Source organism: Thamnophis sirtalis, unplaced genomic scaffold (assembly GCF_051295495.1).
Source record: "Thamnophis sirtalis isolate CommonGarterSnake01/CBP01778 unplaced genomic scaffold, rThaSir2_p1.2 scaffold_11, whole genome shotgun sequence".
Lineage (NCBI taxonomy): Eukaryota > Metazoa > Chordata > Lepidosauria > Squamata > Natricidae > Thamnophis > Thamnophis sirtalis.
Window position 1 is genome coordinate 49817895 of NW_028261391.1, and position 19946 is coordinate 49837840.

At 37.0% G+C, this 19946-nt stretch overlaps 1 protein-coding gene across 1 annotated transcript in view; it reads left to right on the plus strand.

Moving 5' to 3' along the window:
- Positions 1-19946, plus strand: part of SORCS3 (sortilin related VPS10 domain containing receptor 3) — a 716202-nt gene that overhangs the window by 673047 nt on the left and 23209 nt on the right. Inside the window, exons 21-23 of the mRNA XM_087725809.1 lie at positions 8989-9112; positions 13709-13821; positions 17174-17305. Coding sequence (XP_087581935.1) covers positions 8989-9112; positions 13709-13821; positions 17174-17305 — 369 coding nt within the window. The remainder of the gene's footprint in view (positions 1-8988; positions 9113-13708; positions 13822-17173; positions 17306-19946) is intronic.

Here is a 19946-nt window from a genome sequence, read left to right on the forward strand (position 1 = left end):
CCTTCCCTGAATCCAGCCATTTTGAACAACTATCGTCCAGTCTCCAACCTCCCCTTCGTGGGGAAGGTTGTCGAGAAGGTGGTGGCCTTTCAACTCTGACTGACCTTGGATGAAACAGATTATCTGGATCCCTTTCAGTCAGGTTTCAGGCCTGGTTGCGGCACCGAAACTGCTTTGGTCGCGCTGATTGATGATCTCTGGCGGGCCAGGGATAGAGGACATTCCTCTATCCTAGTGCTCCTTGACCTCTCAGCGGCCTTCGATACCATCGACCATGGTATCCTTCTGCGACGGTTACGAGAGGTGGGAGTGGGAGGCACCGTCTTAAAGTGGTTCTCCTCCTACCTCTCGGACAGGTTGCAGTCGGTGTTGGTTGGGGGACAGAGATCGACCCCTAGGCCCTCAAATATGGGGTGCCGCATGGTTCAGTCCTGTCCCCCCTCCTATTTAACATCTACATGAAGCCTCTGGGTGAGATCATACGCCAGCACGGGATTAAATATCATCAATATGCGGACGAAACACAATTGTATCTGTCCGTCCCGTGCCAACTCAGCAAAGCAGTTGAAGTGATGTCCCAGTGCCTGGAGGCTGTCAGGGTCTGGATGGGAGCGAACAAGCTTGCACTCAATCCAGACAAGACCGAGTGGCTATTGATGTTGCCTCCCAAAGATGGTCCAGACATTCCACCTCTTAGCCTGGGGGGTGAAGTTATACACCCCTCGGAGAGGACCCGCAATTTGGGTGTCCTCCTGGATCCACAACTGATGTTAGAACACCATTTGTTGGCTGTGACCAGGGGGGCCTTTGCCCAGGTTCGCCTGGTGCACCAGTTGCGGCCCTATCTGGACCGGGAGTCACTTCGAATAGTCACTCACGCCTTTGTCACCTCAAGACTGGATTACTGTAACGCACTCTACATGGGGCTGCCCCTGAAGAGTGTTCGAAGACTGCAGTTGATCCAGAATGCAGCCGTGTGAGCGATAATGGGTGTACCTAGATACACCCATGTTACACCTATCCTCCGCGAGCTGCACTGGCTCCCCATTGGTCTCCGGACCCGCTTCAAGGTGCTAGTTGTTACTTTTAAAGCCCTACATGGTACTGGACCTGGCTACCTAAGAGACCGCCTCCTGCCATTTATCTTCCAACGACCAATAAGATCGCACAGGTTGGGCCTCCTCTGGGTGCCGTCGACTGGACAATGCCGGCTGGCGGCTCCCCAAGGGAGGGCCTTCTCTGTAGCTGCACCGGCCTTATGGAACAAGCTACCCGCATAGATCCGGACACTTACCACTCTCTCGGCCTTCCGTAAAGCGACCAAGACCTGGCTGTTCTGGCAGGCCTGGGGCTGTTGATTAAAATCCAGCCCCACTTGATTGAATGGATGATGTCTTATTTTAAATAACTGTATTTTTAATATTTTTATGTTTTACTTTTGTTGTGAGCCGCCCAGAGTCCCTAGGGAGTGGGCAGCATACAAATCTTATTAAAGTTGCAAAGTTGCAAAGTTGAGTCTGATACTCTTTGTAGATGATAAATGTATACTTCAGCAAGATTGTTCAACAAATCCAAGTTTTTTTGGGCTTGTTATAAGCACATGAATATACAGTTGCTTCAAGCTGTGGCCTGAAGCTCTTTGGAACCCTAATAAGTTCTGAAATGTACACTAGACACAACCTCCTATAAAATATTATTTGCCACCCACTGATCTTCCCATCCAATGAGATATATATTTTAAATTCAGACCCTTGCCTGAAAATACGCTTGAGTCAAAGAATACTTCCTGAAATCTACTAAAATATGAAAGAGTCTATAGTACATGTTAAGGAAATTGATGGAAAAGAAGGCAAGGATTTCCTTGGCGAGCTAAAACTGGAAAATTTAAAGAATCATGGCAGTAATGCATAGTGATAAATACTTTTGAATCTTCTTCACAGCAAGCCAATTCACAATTTTTTCTTGGTCAATATTATCTGCAGTAACTGGCAACAATTCCTAGGAAACGAGAGAAATATTTCTCAGCTATACCAGGAGATGTTAGGTATTAGATCTATGAATAGCAAAATGTATGTTGTATAATTAAGTAAAGCCTCTTTTAAAATTATACTATAAAACTTGGAAGAATGCCAATTGCCTGGTTTTCCTATAGGAGACCAATTGTTTAAAAAGTTATAGCCATTGCAATATTTAAAAGAGCCACTCTGCCAGAATCATATTCTAAAATATCCTTTAAAAATTCAACCACCTGAAGGCTGAAAGACTATTTGTAATTCTTTGGTTTGTTTTATTGGGGCTTCAGAAAGAAATGTAGAAACAAATGGATTTGTTTTTTTCTGTTTACACCTGTTTTCATTTTCTGAATTAATAATGGCCAGTTATTTATACATTTACATCACTCATGCATAATTGTTCAGTTCAAATGCTAGGTTGGACTTCCAGAAGAAACAAGATAGGACCAAAATTTGGCCAGTCTCATTTTATTATTTTTATCAAATCTCCAGGGACTTTTTCTGTCGGAGTGTTTTTGCCTCATCCAACTTAGTTTGGAAACCATGCTATATGGTGAAAACTCTATCTGGTACCTTGTTAACTTTGATTTGAAACCATCATTGTCTTCAGGTTACAGAAACAAATCTTGTTGAATACACATTCTCCTTTTTTGATCTTAGGAAGGGTTTCACATATTCCATCCTTCATTAAATGTCCATTTCCACAAATTCATGGCATGCAGCTAGACATTGTCATTATTATAGATAGGCATTCTGGTTGTCCCAAATAGGCTTTCTTTCCCATAGACATTTAATGACTGTTATTTTCTCAGACATTGTCACCTATTTACACATTAAGTAATTTTAATTACATCAGCACCCAGTTTTGTAAGATAGCAACAATTTTGTACAAGTACATTTAAACTTCAAGTGGCAATGCTGGCTCAGAGTATGCTATTACTTGCTTTTTATAAGGTTTTCAGAGTCTTTTCAGTTTTCGTGGTCCCTAAAATTTGGTACCCTTAAGCCAGGGCCATCTGGGTCTTAGCCTAAACCCAGCCCTGTATCTATCACTTTCTTCAATGGGCATAGGAGAGTTTTCAGATTATTTTAAACATAAATTTGTATGGACAATTGGTGTATAAGTTTATCAGGCAAAAGGAAACAGAAGGTCAAACTATATTTTTTTTAGTTCCAAATGGATATTTCTTTAGTATTATTATTTCAGTATCTGCAGTTTATATCTGCAGTTTAAATTTTACCTATGCATCACCAATAAACATCAAATTGTGAATCTAAAATATCACCAAAATAGGGAACATTGCAAAACTGGAAGAATATTTGGTTTTGCAAAATGATGATAATCATAGGATGATAGAACTAAAAACTAAATAGGACTGCCATATAGCCAGCCTGTTTCATAATTTCCCACTGATAAAATCAATGTATTCACAACATGGATTTAAAACAGCTGCAGAAGAACTGCTGTTCTCCCTGGGCTTTTGTGTTTTGTTGACTCTTCAGGGGTCCACTAGTTGTTATCACTCTCTGACTTCTATTTATACACTCTCTACAAGCAAATTACTTTAGGGACTATTGTCTCGAGTGCCAGGAGCTCATGAGATTTGGAGAAAGATCTCAAAGTTCTTTATATGAACTCCAATAATATGCAGAAAAATGCTATTAGTAAAAGGAAAGAACCCACTTTATGTAAATATCCTTGGTTAAAGCAAAAGGCAAAATAGTTTCTGCACATTATATGAGCACATTGGAAATTCTGATTGCAGGGCTGGAAATCTTTGTCTGCAGACAGATTGCAAACCAGCACTGCAATTAACCAAGTACAAATATCTTCGTGAATTTTAAACTTTGTAGTTTCATTGTATCATAAAAAAAATCATGCTGATAAAAAATGTAAGTCATTGTAAGTCATCTACTGAGTTTGTTTTGCCATTCAGACTGGCAAAATATTATATTGTTGCTTTACATACAAATGTTAAGTTTGCAGACAAGTAATCTCAGGCACTTTTCTGTTTTCAAAGAATATGGGATGCATTTCATCAAGTTCTTCCTTTGAGATGCAGTAGCTCAGCAGTTACAACACAGGGCTTGTTGGCTGGAAAGTCAACAACCCAGGTTCAAGAACCTGACAACCATATGACAGGGTGACCTCCTGTCCTTGCCCCAGGGCCTGCCAACCCCAAAGTTCCAAACTATGCATATGCAAGTAGATAAATAGGTCCCACTGGTAGGTAGGTAACAATGCTGTGCGACATCATATTAGCCACATAACCACGGAAATGCCTTTGGACCTAGTGACTCAAGGGCCTTGAAATGGATATGAGCATCACTTCCTATAGCCGGCAACAACTAGCAGGGTAAAATCTGAAGGTTTTTTTTTTTTTTTTACCTGCCTTTGAGAAAGGGCTATTACATATCAGAAATAGTTGTGCTGAGTATTTTTTGTTTCTCTCTCTATTTCTCTTCCACTTAATCAGTTTGATTCTTAGAAGCTTCTTGAACATTTTTTGCTTCCTGCTGTTTTCTCAGCATGGTTTTTTGGAACTGATTTGTCCTTGCCTCCTTCCTAGAGCTAAAAGACACTGACTGGCCAAAGGTGACCCGGCTGGCTTTGTGTCCAAGGCAGGATTAGAACTCATGATCTCCTGGTTTCTAGTCTCTTGCTTTAACAACCACACCAATCTAGCTCTCCATTACAACTTACCATATCTAAAAAGCTGTATTCTTCTCTTCTTGCTATCTGGCTAACCAATGGTAAACTAAGAATAATCCATCATACAGCACAAAGGATCTCCCCCCCCCCCCCCCCCCATGATACATAGCAAACTCCAGACTGAATAGTAGTAAAAGCAGTCAGGAAAAAAACCTGGACCAATTCTTTCTCATCTTGCCACTTTCTAACTGTATTATGCAACCTTTTTTGTATTAGTGTAGTTCAATCAGTTTCTAATTCAACTCAAGCCATGAAGCGACGGGTGCAAACGAGATTTTAGTCTCTGTTTAGCTTCATTGAACCATCCTATATGAAAAGTAGCTGTGCAATTATACAATACAATTTCAGACAATGATTTTATTTACTCATTCATTTATTTAAATAGGGTTATTGTAGTGAAGTGCTAGTCCACTATTTTAGCAATATACCAAAAGGCTAATTTGCTTGGGATAGCATCACCTCAGTTTAATAAATGAATCTGGATATCTAATAGGCTTTGAACAAATGAACCTTAAACTCCTTGATTTAATTTAGAGCTAGTTTCCAGGCCTCAGTGTTGGAATTAAATTGAATGAACTACCAGAATGTTAAATTTCTACGATGAAGGTGAAATCAGCTATGATAATGGAACAACTATCAAGAAGGTAGATTTTTCAAAAGAAAACTGGATTTTTTGGTAGCATCACAAATAATATTACAGCACACAAACATAGAGCCAGGGAATTTCTATCTCAGGAATTCAGAGGATATAAGCCAGTGGTGGGTTTCAAAAAAATTTCGAACCTACTCTGTGGATGTGGCCTCCTTTGTGGGAGTGGCTTGCTGGCCATGTGATCTGGCGGGAGTGGCTTGCCGGCCATGTGTTTTCTTTCTCTCTCTCTCTCTCTCTCTCTCTCTCTCTCTTTCCTTCCTTTAGTCTCTCTGTCCCTTTTTCCTTTTTTTCTTTCATCTCTCACTTTTTCTTTCTTTTTTCTTTTTTTCTTTTTTCTTTCTTCCTCTCTTTCTCTTTCTCTCTCTCTCTGTGAGTCTGTGTGTGTGTGTGTGTGTGTGTGTGTGTGTGTGTGTGTGTGTGTGGTGGGTTTCAAAAATTTTTGGAACCTCTTCTGTAGGTGTGGCCTGCTTTCTGGTGGAACCTCTTCTAACCGGTTCGGTAGATTTGACAAACCGGTTCTACCGAACTGGTGCGAACTGGTAGGAACCCACCTCTGATATAAGCAAAGAATTATGAGAGAAGTTTACCGAGGAAATAATTTCTAAATAATCACAGGCAAGAGCATCTTACAAGAGAGAGAGAGAAAAAATTGAAATGGCAGCTATCAAGCCCCATTCCCATGTTACATGTGGTACACCTAAAAGGGTAAGAGCCGAGGTGGCACAGTGGTTAGGGTGCAGTACTGCAGGCCACTTCAGCTGACTGTGATCTGCAGTTCAGCGGTTCAAATCTCACCGGCTCAAGGTCAATTCAGCCTTCCATCCTTCCGAGGTGGGTGAAATGAGGACCCAGACTGTGGGGGCAAGTTGCTGACTCAATTTGCTAAAAAATTTGTAAACTGCTTAGAGAGGGCTGAAAGCCCTATTAAGCGGTATAGAAGTCTAATAAATAAATAAATAAAATAAATAAATAGTTCAACTGCATGGGATTAACTTCAACTCAGGTTCCTGAGCCCCTTTCGTTCACAGACACCTCTGTCACAGTTCTATAAAGTATTCATATATATGTTGCATTTGTGTTGATAAATAAATAAAGGGAGACTAGTATAGATCTATTTCAAGCTATTTAGCTCTCATCAGCTAGCCATACCCTTACTGGGAATTAAGCTTGGGCTGTATTACATATTAGGCAGTTGTGTTAGCCACTAAGCCGCAGGCTCTCCTCTTTTATCAGCTAAGCCAGGGAAATAGGTATGTATTGTCTCACAACCCCTGGTATGCCCAAATAAGGGAGGGAACATAGTGCTTCCTTTTTCTGTCTATCGGATCACCCTAGGAGCCATCCAGGCAGAAAGCCATTTTTATGTTGTCTTGTTACATTTGTGTTGCATTTGTGCTGATAAATAAATCACATAGATAGATAGATAGATAGATAGATAGATAGATAGATAGATAGATGGATGGATGGATGGATGGATGGATGGATGGATGGATGGATGGATGGATGGATGGATGGATGGATGGAGATGGAGATGGAGATGGAGATGGAGATGGAGATGGAGATGGAGATAGATAGATAGATAGATAGATAGATAGATAGATAGATAGATAGATAGATAGATAGATAGATAGATAGATATAGGTGATATAGATATAGATATAGATATAGATATAGATATAGATAGATAGATAGATAGATAGATAGATAGATAGATAGATAGATAGATAGATAGCATGGGATTTATTTATCGTATGTATGTATGTATGTATGTATGTATGTATGTATGTATGTATGTATATGTCTTCGGCTCGTCACAAGAGACCATCCAGACAGAAACCCAATATTTTTTACTGTTGCCTTTTTGTTACATTTGTTATATTTATGCTGATAAATAAATAAAGGGAGACAAGTATAGATCTATTTCAAGCTATTTAGTAGCAACAGTAAAAAATATTGGGTTTCTGTCTGGATGGTCTCTTGTGACGAGCCGAAGACAGAGAGTGGAAGTGTGACCTTCCTCCCATATTTGGGCATACCAGGGGTTGTGACTTTAAATATATACCTCTCACCCTGGCTGGCTGATAAGGAGTCGAGCTCTGTAGCTGAATGGTTAACACATCTGCCTAAGAGGCAATAGAGCACAGGTTCGATTCCCAGCATGGGTATGGCTAGCTGATGAGAGCTAAATAGCTTGAAATAGATCTATACTAGTCTCCCTTTATTTATTTATCAGCATAAATATAACATATATATATATATATATATATATATATATATATATATATATATATATATATATATATATATATATATATATATATATAAGATTTTTTTATACACACACACACACACACACACACACACACACACACACACACACACATATTTAAAGTCACAACCCCTGATATGCCCAAATATGGGAGGAAGTTCACTGCTTCCATTCTCTGTCCATCGGCTCGTCATAAGAGACCATCCAGACAGAAACCCAATATTTTTACTGTTGCCTTTGTTACATTTGTGTTGTATTTGTGCTGATAAATAAATAAAGGGATTGTTGTGACTTTAAATATATACCTTTCTCCCTGGCTCAGCTGATAAGGAGAGGAACTCTGTGGCTTAATGGTTAACACATCTGCCTAAGATGCAATACAGCACAGGTTCCAATCCCAGTAAGGGTATGGCTAGCTGATGAGAGCTAAATAGCTTGAAATAGATCTATACTAGTCTATATATATATACTCTCTCTCTCTCTCTCTCTCTCTCTCTCTCTCTCTCTCTCTCTCTCTCTCTCTCTCTCTCTGTGTGTGTGTGTGTGTGTGTGTGTGTCTGTCTCTGTCTCTGTCTCTGTCTCACTCACTCACTCACTCACTCACTCACTCTCACTCACTCACTCACTCACTCAAGGAGAAGTGTTGATAATGAGCACCTTTTGGGAAAAACATGCAAGACCTGCCCCTGTCAATGAACTTCCATGGGTATTCCCCAAATGCATATGAATTCTTCTTCAAAGAGCAGTGGGAAACTTACAATATAGCAAGATTAGTTGGGAAGGACATATAAAGAGATTGCAATCGGTGATCATTGCAGTTGTACAAATACTCCTATGGAAATCTCACAGTTCACAGCATCTTTCAGACTGTGCTATGAAGAATAATTGGTAATCACTCTGCAATTGCACAATCATTACTGCTGGTGAACAATTGCTGTATTTTTTTTCCAAGGGGAAGATGTCATATTGCCTTGACAATGGGTTTACTTGGAATGAAAAGAAAAAGATAGAACATCTCTTTAGCTGGTTCATTCTAAAAGATTGTACCCTGGCCAGATTAGCTTTGTACAGATGCCAATTTCTGTAGAAATGGATTCAGCTATCAATCACCACTGATTTGTTCTATTATAAAAGCATGATGCAGAAGATTGCCTAAGCTGGTTTTAAATACTGGTCTCATTCATACTGCTTCCCCATCAAAAGTACAGATTTAATGATATACTCAGATCCACATTTGTGCTCTTGATTTTTGTCTCACAATTCAGAACTTTTTGAGCAACAGCTAATGAAATGACTATGAATCAGTTAATGAATTGTTGCTAACCACATGTCACTTTTACAGCCATTCATCACCTTGGATAGCAGCATCTCTTATATCTTTACCAGTGAAGGAATGAATACTATCACAGTACAGGTTTCAGCTGGCAACATCCTTATCCAGGACACTAGAAACATTGTTGTGCATGGTGAGTTGACAAAAGGCAATTGAAGAGGTTTGCATGCCTACTTTGCTCAAATCTAAGTTTTGAAATGTAAGATCTGAGAAAGAGGTCTAAACTGTACTTTCATGATAAAATTAAAACATATTTGGTAATAATTGTTTAAAAAAAGAGATATGAGAAAGAAGCAAGAATATAGCACTCAAGACTCATTACATCTTTCAGAAATATTTCAAAATGAATTATTTTGATGATTGGATAGTATAGTATCATAATAAGATCATAGTCATAGTCATGCATCTATCCTACTTTATTGGAGGCGGGGATCACCTTGAAAATTAGCTTTTGGCTTCCTGAATATAGTACCAATCCATCTTTTAAGTTATATAGTTCTAGGAATATTTGAAGCAGTGTACAAAACATATGCTTGTCTTAATCATGCAATCTTTTATTTCTGGTTTTGTTGAAAATAAAATCTTAAACTTCAAAATTGCTGATGTGAATTATTTCTTCTAGATGTATCTTAGTAAACTGAAGCACATTCTGTAAATCAGAGGCATTTGCAGAATGGATCAAGGGAAGGTAGATGACCAAAGCAGCCATTGTTTGCAAGTTATAGAGTATGTTGTGGTATCAGAAATATGAAGGAAAGTGGTAGAGTTTGTATCATGATGAGATACTATTCTCCTAATTTGGGCAATAACACTACCCTCTACATATATATCTGAATCTATCATATATGTCACACTATTTGGAGCACATGAGTGTTTTTGAATGGAGGTGCAATCACAATGTATCATCAGAAAAGAACACTGATGCTTTTGAAGGCTTTTGGAAATAAAAAATTATGAAAATTCACCATATTTAGAACCCCAAATTACTTGATAAATCAAGGAGTTAACTGCACATATTTTTTTCATTCCACTAGAAACTCCAGATCAAATGTTCATGCTGTGCTGTTTTATAAAAGATTCACTTTTGAAGGCTGGAATATGTAAAACTGAGCTGGAACCATGTTTAGTATGAGTGCACATCATACATTCATATATGTGAACACATACACAGACAGAAAGACACACACACACACACACACACACACACACTTGTACAAATGTACGCACACATATAAAGTATATTATACATATACATACAGATACAAATAATACTCACTCCGCATTTTAAGATCATTTTTCATCAGCTACATTTTAAAAAGTTTCTTTGAAAACAAAAGAAAAATGTAAAGTCTACATGAGTGAATCACAGTGTTCTGGTACTTAACCTTAATCACAAGGTTACTTATGAATAGAGATGAGCGTTCTTTATTTCATTGTCCATTTTTTAAGCTGTCTGTAATATTCAAGTTTTATTAAATTCCAAAGTAAGACATTCTGCAGACTGTCCATAGATTAATATTTATTTATTTTTTAGATTCAGAAGTTAGGAAGGATGCAGAATGACGGAAAGGCTTATTATAGAAAATAGTAGTAGCAAAAACACAGCATCTTCTGGCACGTCTGAACAATAAAAAAACCTCAGAGATGCAACCCAAATAAATTATAAAGAATCCTATGTAGGAGGTATAGAAATCAAATACTCCTTTGCTGAGGAAGAATGGTTTTAGGGAATTGTTGTTAGTGGGAAAGCTTTGAGGGCCAGTTTGGCACAATGGTTAAAGCACCAGGCTAGAAAACAGAAGACCAAAAATTCTACTCCCACCTTAGGCATGAAGCCAACATGGTGACCATGGGCTAGTCATGCATGCACACGTACATGCAAACACACAAAGGCATTTTTTACCTTATGTTCCTGGTATCAAGTAAACAATTGGACCTGAAATGATATATACCACTTTACAGAGAATATTTGGATGACTAAGTGTAAAATTTGGTGTAAGGATTATTTTCACATTTCTAATTCTGAATAAATGTGTCAATTTATCTTTTAGTGAATTGGATATTGTTGACAAAAAGATAGCCAAAAATAATATGCACTGCATTATGTATTGGCACATATTTCTATCCATGTGTATCTTTCTGGATAAAAACATTTTGAAGTTGACATTTTCCTTTCTTCATGGGACACGATTCATTTCTATATGCATTGTCACCCCATCAGCACTTAGAATTGATAAATATAGGGCAATTTAAGGGGTATCTCATAGGCTATGTAAGTATGTTTGGAGCACCTCTTTGAAAAAAGTTAAACTTCATTTATATCTTATGAATATTAAAATTACTTATTTAAATGTAATTAAACTGATTTATTCCACAACTATTTATTTAATAGCTTTGTTTGGTTGTCCTCTTAAAACATACAATTTGGTGTTTATGCCTGTACTCAAAGTTTGGAATACTTGGAGGTCCCAATCTGGGGTTTTGCTTCTCTGAACTGAGTCATTAGTGTCAGATCAGGCCACAGAATCTCTGCTTCTAAAGTTCCAATTAGGTTAACATGAAAACACAAAAACATATAAACATATAAAAACATCTTCAAAAATGAAGAAAGACAGTGAAGTATTGGAGAAAAAATAGGAGATGATGAGGAAGAGCAGAACTATCAGCAAAGGTAAAGAATAAATCAAACCAATAAGACAAGATGTTTACTAAAAGTCAAAAAACTTTTTCTAAGAGAAATGGTTCATTTATGAGACATAAAACTTACATGTAAGTCTACCACTTACATTAGCTTTGCTCTACTGCAAGGATTTAATTTGGGAGTGATTTCTTCATGTCTCATGATATGCTGTACCCTGATTTGTCTGTCACTACCTTAATCTGATTTATTCTGCATTATGTAGTCATGGCAGCACATAAGGCTAACAAACAGGTATCTCTTTGCTTTTGGAAAACAGATTACTAGTACTAAGGATGTGCTCAGTGGAGCACAAAGTAAGTCAAATACAATAGAAGAAAACGCTAGTTTATGGAACTGCTGCTCATTTGATCTTGATCCTGTTTAATTGCTGAACAATATTGATGAAACCAAAAGAATTTAGAATATTAGGCAAGAGACAAATGTCATACAAAGGATTTATACCACTTATACTTCCTGCTTTCTATTTTAATTTTTCTTTTAGTTTCCTAGCAAAATTATTTTTTAAAAAAATCTCCTGTCAATTTATGTGTCTCGTTTAAGTTTTAGATTTGTTTTCCTTTTTCTCTCTATTTCAATTGACTCCCTCTCAGAATCCTCCTGGGATATGGGGTGCAGTCCTATGTTCAAGGTATCCCAAAGCTTTTGTTTCCACACGAGTGCCTCACAAGTGGCCTGAAACCATCTTACATTGCATTCACTTACTGCTATTAAAATGTAGAAAACCTACAAGGTTGATCATGATCCAGTTTCCATTCATTTTCCAATGGAATTGTTTGGAGAGAGCAAATAATATCATCTGAGCATTATAGGAAAGTATGCAAGGGAATGTCAGCTATACAACTTACTACTATCGTGGTTTTCCAAACAGTTTCCTCTATTGGATTAAAAATCCATGAGTTTTGAAAATGAGATGGTAGCATGCTGACAATTTAGACAAGTAGTACTCTCATGCATTTTTCCCTGTAGTTGTGACAGTTGGATGATCAGAAATAAATTCTAGCTCACACATACAAGAGGACATAAGTTGTAGGAACAGCAGGGGAGGAAAGAGCAGTAATTGGAAAATTGGAATTGGAATTGGAAAAGTTTATTTATAGGCCGCCCTTTTCCCTGGGGGGACTCAGGGCGGCTTACAACTCATAGGGAAAGGGGATACAAACAATGACACATAAGCACAATACATAATTAAAAAGAACACAACATTCATACCATTTGGGTGGGGATGGATTACAATCTTTAGCCACAGGCCTGACGGGGTTATGTAATGGCTTCACCCCAGAACCTGGGACCTGAAATGAGGTGAGAGCCTCATTTCATCCATAGAAAAATGATTCATCAATCACATTTGTGTGATTTGTAAAATTGCATCAAGGAAATGAAACAGGAATAGACCTGGAAACAAGGGAATCCAAATCCAAAGCAAACACCATTTTGAGATATGTCAAATCCAGAGGCAAAGTCCAAATGAAATTCAAAGAACACTAATGTGAAAATGCCTGTATTTACTTATGAATATTATTTGTCACTACTTTTTTTGTAGGGAAGGTGAATAAAATTCTTTTGTTCGAAAGGTTGAGAGTTTATGTATAAATAATTTTTATACTGAATAGAATCTTTTCTATATATGGAGAACATATAGATACACATAATATACTGGAAACTTAAAGGAAGATCAGATACATTTTTATTAAATACATGATAATTTAATGTGGATGGTTGACATACTAGAAACAATTTTCAGCATCTGAGAAAAATGGCAATTTTCTCTAGAACAAGAATGATTTTTAGAATTACATATGCAGTACATTCGCAGCACACATATATACATGTTTATATACATACACACAAATAAACATACAAGATATTTGATAAGTTTTGCATGTCTGAAACTATATGGTACTATAGGGTTTTTTAGCTATATGTAGAACTTGGTTGTATGACTTTATAATGAATGTCTTTTAACCATTCCAATGTAAACAGCTATAAAAGTTCATACTGGAATTTTAGTGTGACACTTCTCGTTTGCAGAATATTTTCAGTCTCAATTATTATCGTTCTCACCCAATTTGGATTATCACAATCCTGATATCCCAGAGTGGAGAGAAGACATTGGCCGAGTCATTAAAGCAGCTTTGGTGCATGTGAGTATCTAGGGAAATCTACCGAATAATAAGCATAATTTTCTTTAAGTTTGAACAGTCTGTACAAGCACAATTCAGGAAAGGAGATTATAATTTTCAATTACACACCACAACCTTGATAAAGCTAGGCTTAGAGCCAAGGTGGCGCAGTGGTTAAAATGCAGCACTGCAGGCTACTGCTAGATCAGCAGGTCAGCGGTTCAAATCTCACCGGCTCAGGGTTGACTCAGCCTTCCATCCTTCCGAGGTGGGTAAAATGAGGACCCAGATTGTTGGGGGCAATATGCTGACTCTCTGTAAACCGCTTAGAGAGGCCTGGAAGGCCTATGAAGCGGTATATAAGTCTACTGCTATTGCTATTATTATCATTCTGATACACACATGCAATTACCTAGATAAATATTGTGTAGCACTTCTCAGCACCCAACAAACCCAGAATTGTTTTCTTTAAATGATGTTTGTTTTTGTTCTGCTTTTTAATTGTTTTCTTAGTACTAGAATGTTGTGCAGTCCTTGAACTGTTATCTGTGCAACCTTTGATGATAAGAAGATACAGTCATTTTGTAGACAAAATATTAGGAGGGATTAATTATAATATACCATTTTTCCAGTGAATCCATGATTGCTGAGTCTGTGCTTGTATGCTTGTTATTCAAGATGGATACATTATCTGTCTTCATGATCAATGCAGCTTAATTTACTCACACAATGATGCTATCTTTATGTTCATTTCTATTCATTTCCATAATTATATTTTCTCTTCCACCTTAGCAAATATTATAGAAATACAGCAGTACAATGCGTATGTTTTTCATTCATTAGAGATAAACTCATTGATTTTTAAAAAGTATAAACCCTTTCATTATTTTTTGCAATTATTATGCAGGCTTTTAATAAACAAATCAATATTATATTGCACCTAATCTTCCACATGATTTTTTAAATTTACTCTGTTTTTTCTACTTAAAAGATATACAATGAAATCCTGATTAACAAATTCAGTGTTGCAAAAAAGATAAAGAAAAGCATCCTATGGCTTTTCCCAACAGAAAATAAAGGAGCTTTGAAAATTACTTTTTTTCTTGCTACTTTACAAAGGAATATGAAAGAGCATTTCTTTTTGTAAACTTGTTTCTGTTCTTTTCAAAACATCTGCCAACAGTGTACTGATCAAAGCTTTCCACAACCATAAGCTCAACCATAAGCACTCCATAAGGCAGTAAACTTTTTTTCCTCTCATCTCCCCTTTGGCAAGATAAACAGCTGATAATGTGTGAGGATAAGTCCCAGGGAAAGAGAGATCTCTGTGGAAATTATTAATACCCCAAAATTCTCCAAAACCAAGACCACTTATCTTTACCCTTATTTGATTTCTGTGCTCCCTCCAGTTTCTGTCTTCATATCAATATCAATAGAATAAAGATGAGTTGGATGGGTTGGTGGGCAGGCAGGCAGGCAGGCAGACAGACATGATACATAATCACAAAAAGATAGAGTACGGTCTTCCAAAATTCTTATTCTCCCCTATCACTTTTCCTGAACTTGGAAAGAGATTTAGGGAATTGCACTTTCAGGGAATTGCAGTCTGCAAACTACCAGGAGCAGAGTAAGATGCTAATATTGTTTGAATTTCTAATTTTAGCTTCAAAAAGAGTATTTTTCATGACTAAAATAGTTTTATCGAATCCAAAGCTGGAAAGAAGGGATAAATTGTTGAAGTACATTACTGAGGTCCCTGTGGATCTCATGTTCATGTTCATGTTCCATGTTCATCTACATGTTCAGTAATGTTATTTGGCCTAAAAATGGATTTAGAATATTCACTAATTCAGAATATTTTATAGCACCTGTTATATATATAGTTTAAATTATTGATTCAATTTATTTCAAATAAGAATTCAATTGATCTCAAATAAGATAAAAGAATAGTATTCAATACACATTTACATCAGGAGTGGGTTCTGGCAGACACTACTGCTGGTTCATTTGTGGGTGTGTCGGGCGGCGGGCATGCAGAGTACAATAAAAATTGCTCTGCGCATGTGCAGAAGCAAAAAACAAGATGGCGGTCCCTGTGGCACTGCCCAAAGAACCCATTCAGGGGAGTGGCAGGCCTGGGTCGCTGCTGGTTCCAGCGATCCAGGCCGCCAAACCACTACTGCTGAATCGGTCCGAACTGGTAGGAACCCACCACTGATTTACATATAGAGCTACCCAAATAGTTTGTGTTTTATTAACATTAATTGTTTTGGAGGTGTATTTTATATGTAGAACTATTACATTAAATGTATTCTTTCATAAATTGTTGAATGAAATGAAAACAACTCTTTTGGTACAATAAAAAGGCATTTAAAAAAAATCTACAAACATATATTGTTATGCATTCCCCTGTTGTATAAGTTATGTTAGAAAGACCATTTACAGAATTTGTGGTCCTCTTTTAGTAAAATAAATGTATACACTGAGAATGACCAGAGAAAAACAACAGTTAAAAAAAGAGATTCCTGTACATTAAAAAAATATATTTTTTTCAAACTTTTATATCCTTGTGCAGTCAGGACTGAATGTTGTTCAGAGGTCTCCACAGCCATATGTTTTCCATAAGGCAATGTGGGAGGATTCATCCTTAGCATGAGTATGGGAACATTTGACATTTGACATTTTATTAAGATTTATAGGCCGCCCTTCTCCCTGAGGGGACTCAGGGCGGCTTACAATCATGAGGGAAGGGGGTGCAATAACAAGAGACAAACAATAAGTGAACAAAATAAAATGGTAAACCACAACATGCATTCAACAGTCAACACTCGGGCGGGTAAATTGGAAACCTATCCCCAGGCCTGCTGGGAGAGCCAGGTCTTGAGGGCTGTGCGGAAGGTCTGGATGGTGGTGAGGGTACGAATCTCAACGGGGAGGTCGTTCCACAGTAGATAACATGTGGCAACTCCCCTTTCCAAAAAGGGGAGTAATTTGGTGCTCTTAACATTGCTAAGTTAAGGAACATTAAGTTGTCATTCTATCCTCCTAACTTAACATGCACAGGTCTTCCAAAAGTATCATATAGTATAAAATCACAACATTATTCACATCACTCATCATTGTCATTACATAACATTACACATTACACAGCAAGAAAACTCTTAAATTATTTCAAATATGAAAACAGATCTGCTTTTAGGCAATGATTACCCACTATAAATACACTAGGCATATATTTGGCTCACAACTTCATTTTTTTTTCTGCCATTGTTTAGAGTTTGTTGAGAGTTAAATGACTTAAAAACTACAGATATAGCAATAGCATGTACTAAAGAATCCTCTGTTTTCATTTTCTCTCTCTCACTTTGCTTAGGTTACTGGTATTCCCATGGAACAAATTCTTGTAGCAGTATTCCCTGGATTGCCTACCTCTGCTGAGCTCTTCATTTTACCACACCAAAACATATCAGAGAGAAGGAAAGATAGTGCAGATGATTTGGAGCAGGTGAGGTTTTCCTTCTTTCAGTTGGTTATGTATTCCTCCAACTGTTAAACAGGCCCTGACCTGAAGATAATTTCAAAATATTGTAATCTAGGGCAGGGTTTCTCAACCAGGGCCTTTTGAAGATGTGTGGACTTCAATTCTCAGAAGCATCACTGGCTAGAAAATTATGGGAATTGAAATCCACACACTTTCAAGTGGCCAAAATTGAGAAACACTGATTTAGAATGTTTAAGCTTGCCAAACGTTCTGTATAAATATTGATTTTGCCTTTAAACTGGTGATTGACAGCCACCCAAAAATGGAAATCATCAAGTGGATTTTCTGAGTATATGATTTCCATTTTTAAAATTTTATTTTTAAAATATTTATTTTTGACGGGTTGACTTATTAAAATTTTGTTCTGCAAAGATTTGTTTTTTTGTTCCTTCAAAACAATTTTTGACTCTTATGTCCTACAGATTTCTTGGTAAGATTTCAAAAGTGATTTGCCATTGCCTGCTTCGTCGGATTGACAGAAGGTGACTTGCACAAGGTCACTCAGCTGGCTTTGTGCCTAAGGCAGGACTAAAAGTCATGGATTCCCAGTTTTTAGCCTGATGCTTTAACCACTGCACCAAACTGACTCTCTCTGCAAAGATACTAAATAAATAGAAAGAGATTTATTAAAGAGATTGGAAGGAGAAAAACATAATATATGCTTGAGGAAAAGAAATCCAATGCTATGCTTGCACAAATAAAAGTACTAGAAGTTAGGGACTATAAAGATGGTTTTAGGATCCAGATAAAATATATAGGAAGAAATATATCACTCATTAATTCATCATGAATAGAACCATGGTGATGCAGTGGTTAGAATGTAGTACTGCAGGGCTAACTCATTGGTCATTCCAGGAGTTCAGTTTTGAGCAGCTCAAGGTTGATTCAGCCTTCCATCCTTCCGAGGTTGGTAAAATGAGGAGCCAGATTGTTGCTGGCAATATACTGTCTCTGTAAACCGCTTAGAGAGGGCTGTAAAGTACTGTGAAGTGGTATGTAAGTCTAAGTGCTATTGCTATCACTAGGTTTATAATTTATATTCCTATTATTACAACTCTGAATAACTTTATTAACAGCTGTATGTAACAGCTGTATTAACAGCTGTATGAACTATCCTCTGCTTGCTATTTTCTTCCAACATGATTGATAATGCTCATGAGCACCAGCAAATTAAAGAGAATTAGTTGTTGCATTCTATGCTGCCTTTGATTTGTCTTGTGTTAATCTGAGGACAAGGATCTCTGCATCTTATCTTTGCTCTATCCTACTTTGCATCAGATGCAAATTACTTCAACATGATTACAAACTGTTGATCTTTTTTTCTGGTTTTAATTCTTCAGCTTTGTACATACAGACTATTAACATGAAGTGCATAAAAACTGAATGTGGTTTAGATGACAACTTCATGAGCCCTTTCTGCACTGAATTTTGATTACAATCTCTTGCTCATCTGGAAGTAAATTTTCTTGAACTCAGATAAGCATACTTTTAGTAGATGTGTATAAAGTTACACTATTAATCAACATTAACTGGATTAGATAGGCAGTAGCTAAATCACAGTGCAAAAGAAATCCTAAAGCAAAAGGCAACCAATTCAAGGTTGCTTTTTGAGCTGCAACAAAACATTCAAGTTTGTACCATATTAATGGACTGTGTGGGATACAAGACAAATGGTAATAGCTGTAGAAAGCAGTATGTATAGTAATGCTGTAATAAATTCCCCTAACTCAGAAACTGGCCACACTTTTGATGTGGTTTAATTTTGAATGATAATTCTTCTGGCAGTTAATTTTTTTCAGGAAGCTGAGGCTGGTAGGGCAGTTATACAAAGTGGTTGTGGCCTCATGATAAAATAGAGATGCTAAAATTTTCCTTTTTGCCCACACTAACAGTTTGTGTGGCCGGAAAACATATGCTTATCTCATTTCAAGAAAATTTACTTCAAGATGAGCGAGAGACTATAATCGGTTTTCCTTTTTGCTTAACCCTAACATTTCATGTTTCTTTGTTTGTTTATTTCCCTTTACCAAAATAGTACAAAGTGTTTCAATTGATTTCCAACAATCATGATCAGTGAGTGGCAATGAAAGGGGTTGCCCAAGTCTGGATTAAATAAAAGCTCTCTTGTTGTTTGCTCAATAATTCTTTTCTAAAGCCCAAACATTTTTTTGCCTATATAAGCCACCTTCCCTTTCCCCCCTTTCTTTTTTTCCCTTTTCCCTTTTAATCTTGTTTTGAATTCTTTGAAATATAGAACAGTGTCACAGTATACAACTGCCTCTGTCATTACTATAGACAAATATAATTGTATCAAATTGATTTTCACTGTTCTAGCGAGTTTCTGACATGCCAACTGTACCAATATTCTCTTCAGGCAATTACTGTAATTAATATAATCAAAATTTAATGGAAAATACTGTATGTGGAAAAATTATGTAGAATACAATATTTCAGCAGATGAAGTTTTCCCTGTCTTTGTACGTTACGTTTAGCTTATGCCTGTCAAAATCTTTATTCCACAAAACAACTAAACACAGGGCACTTTAATTTTTTAAAAGATTTTCTTGCCCTACACACTAGTGCTTTTCCAGATTAATTGACTCCT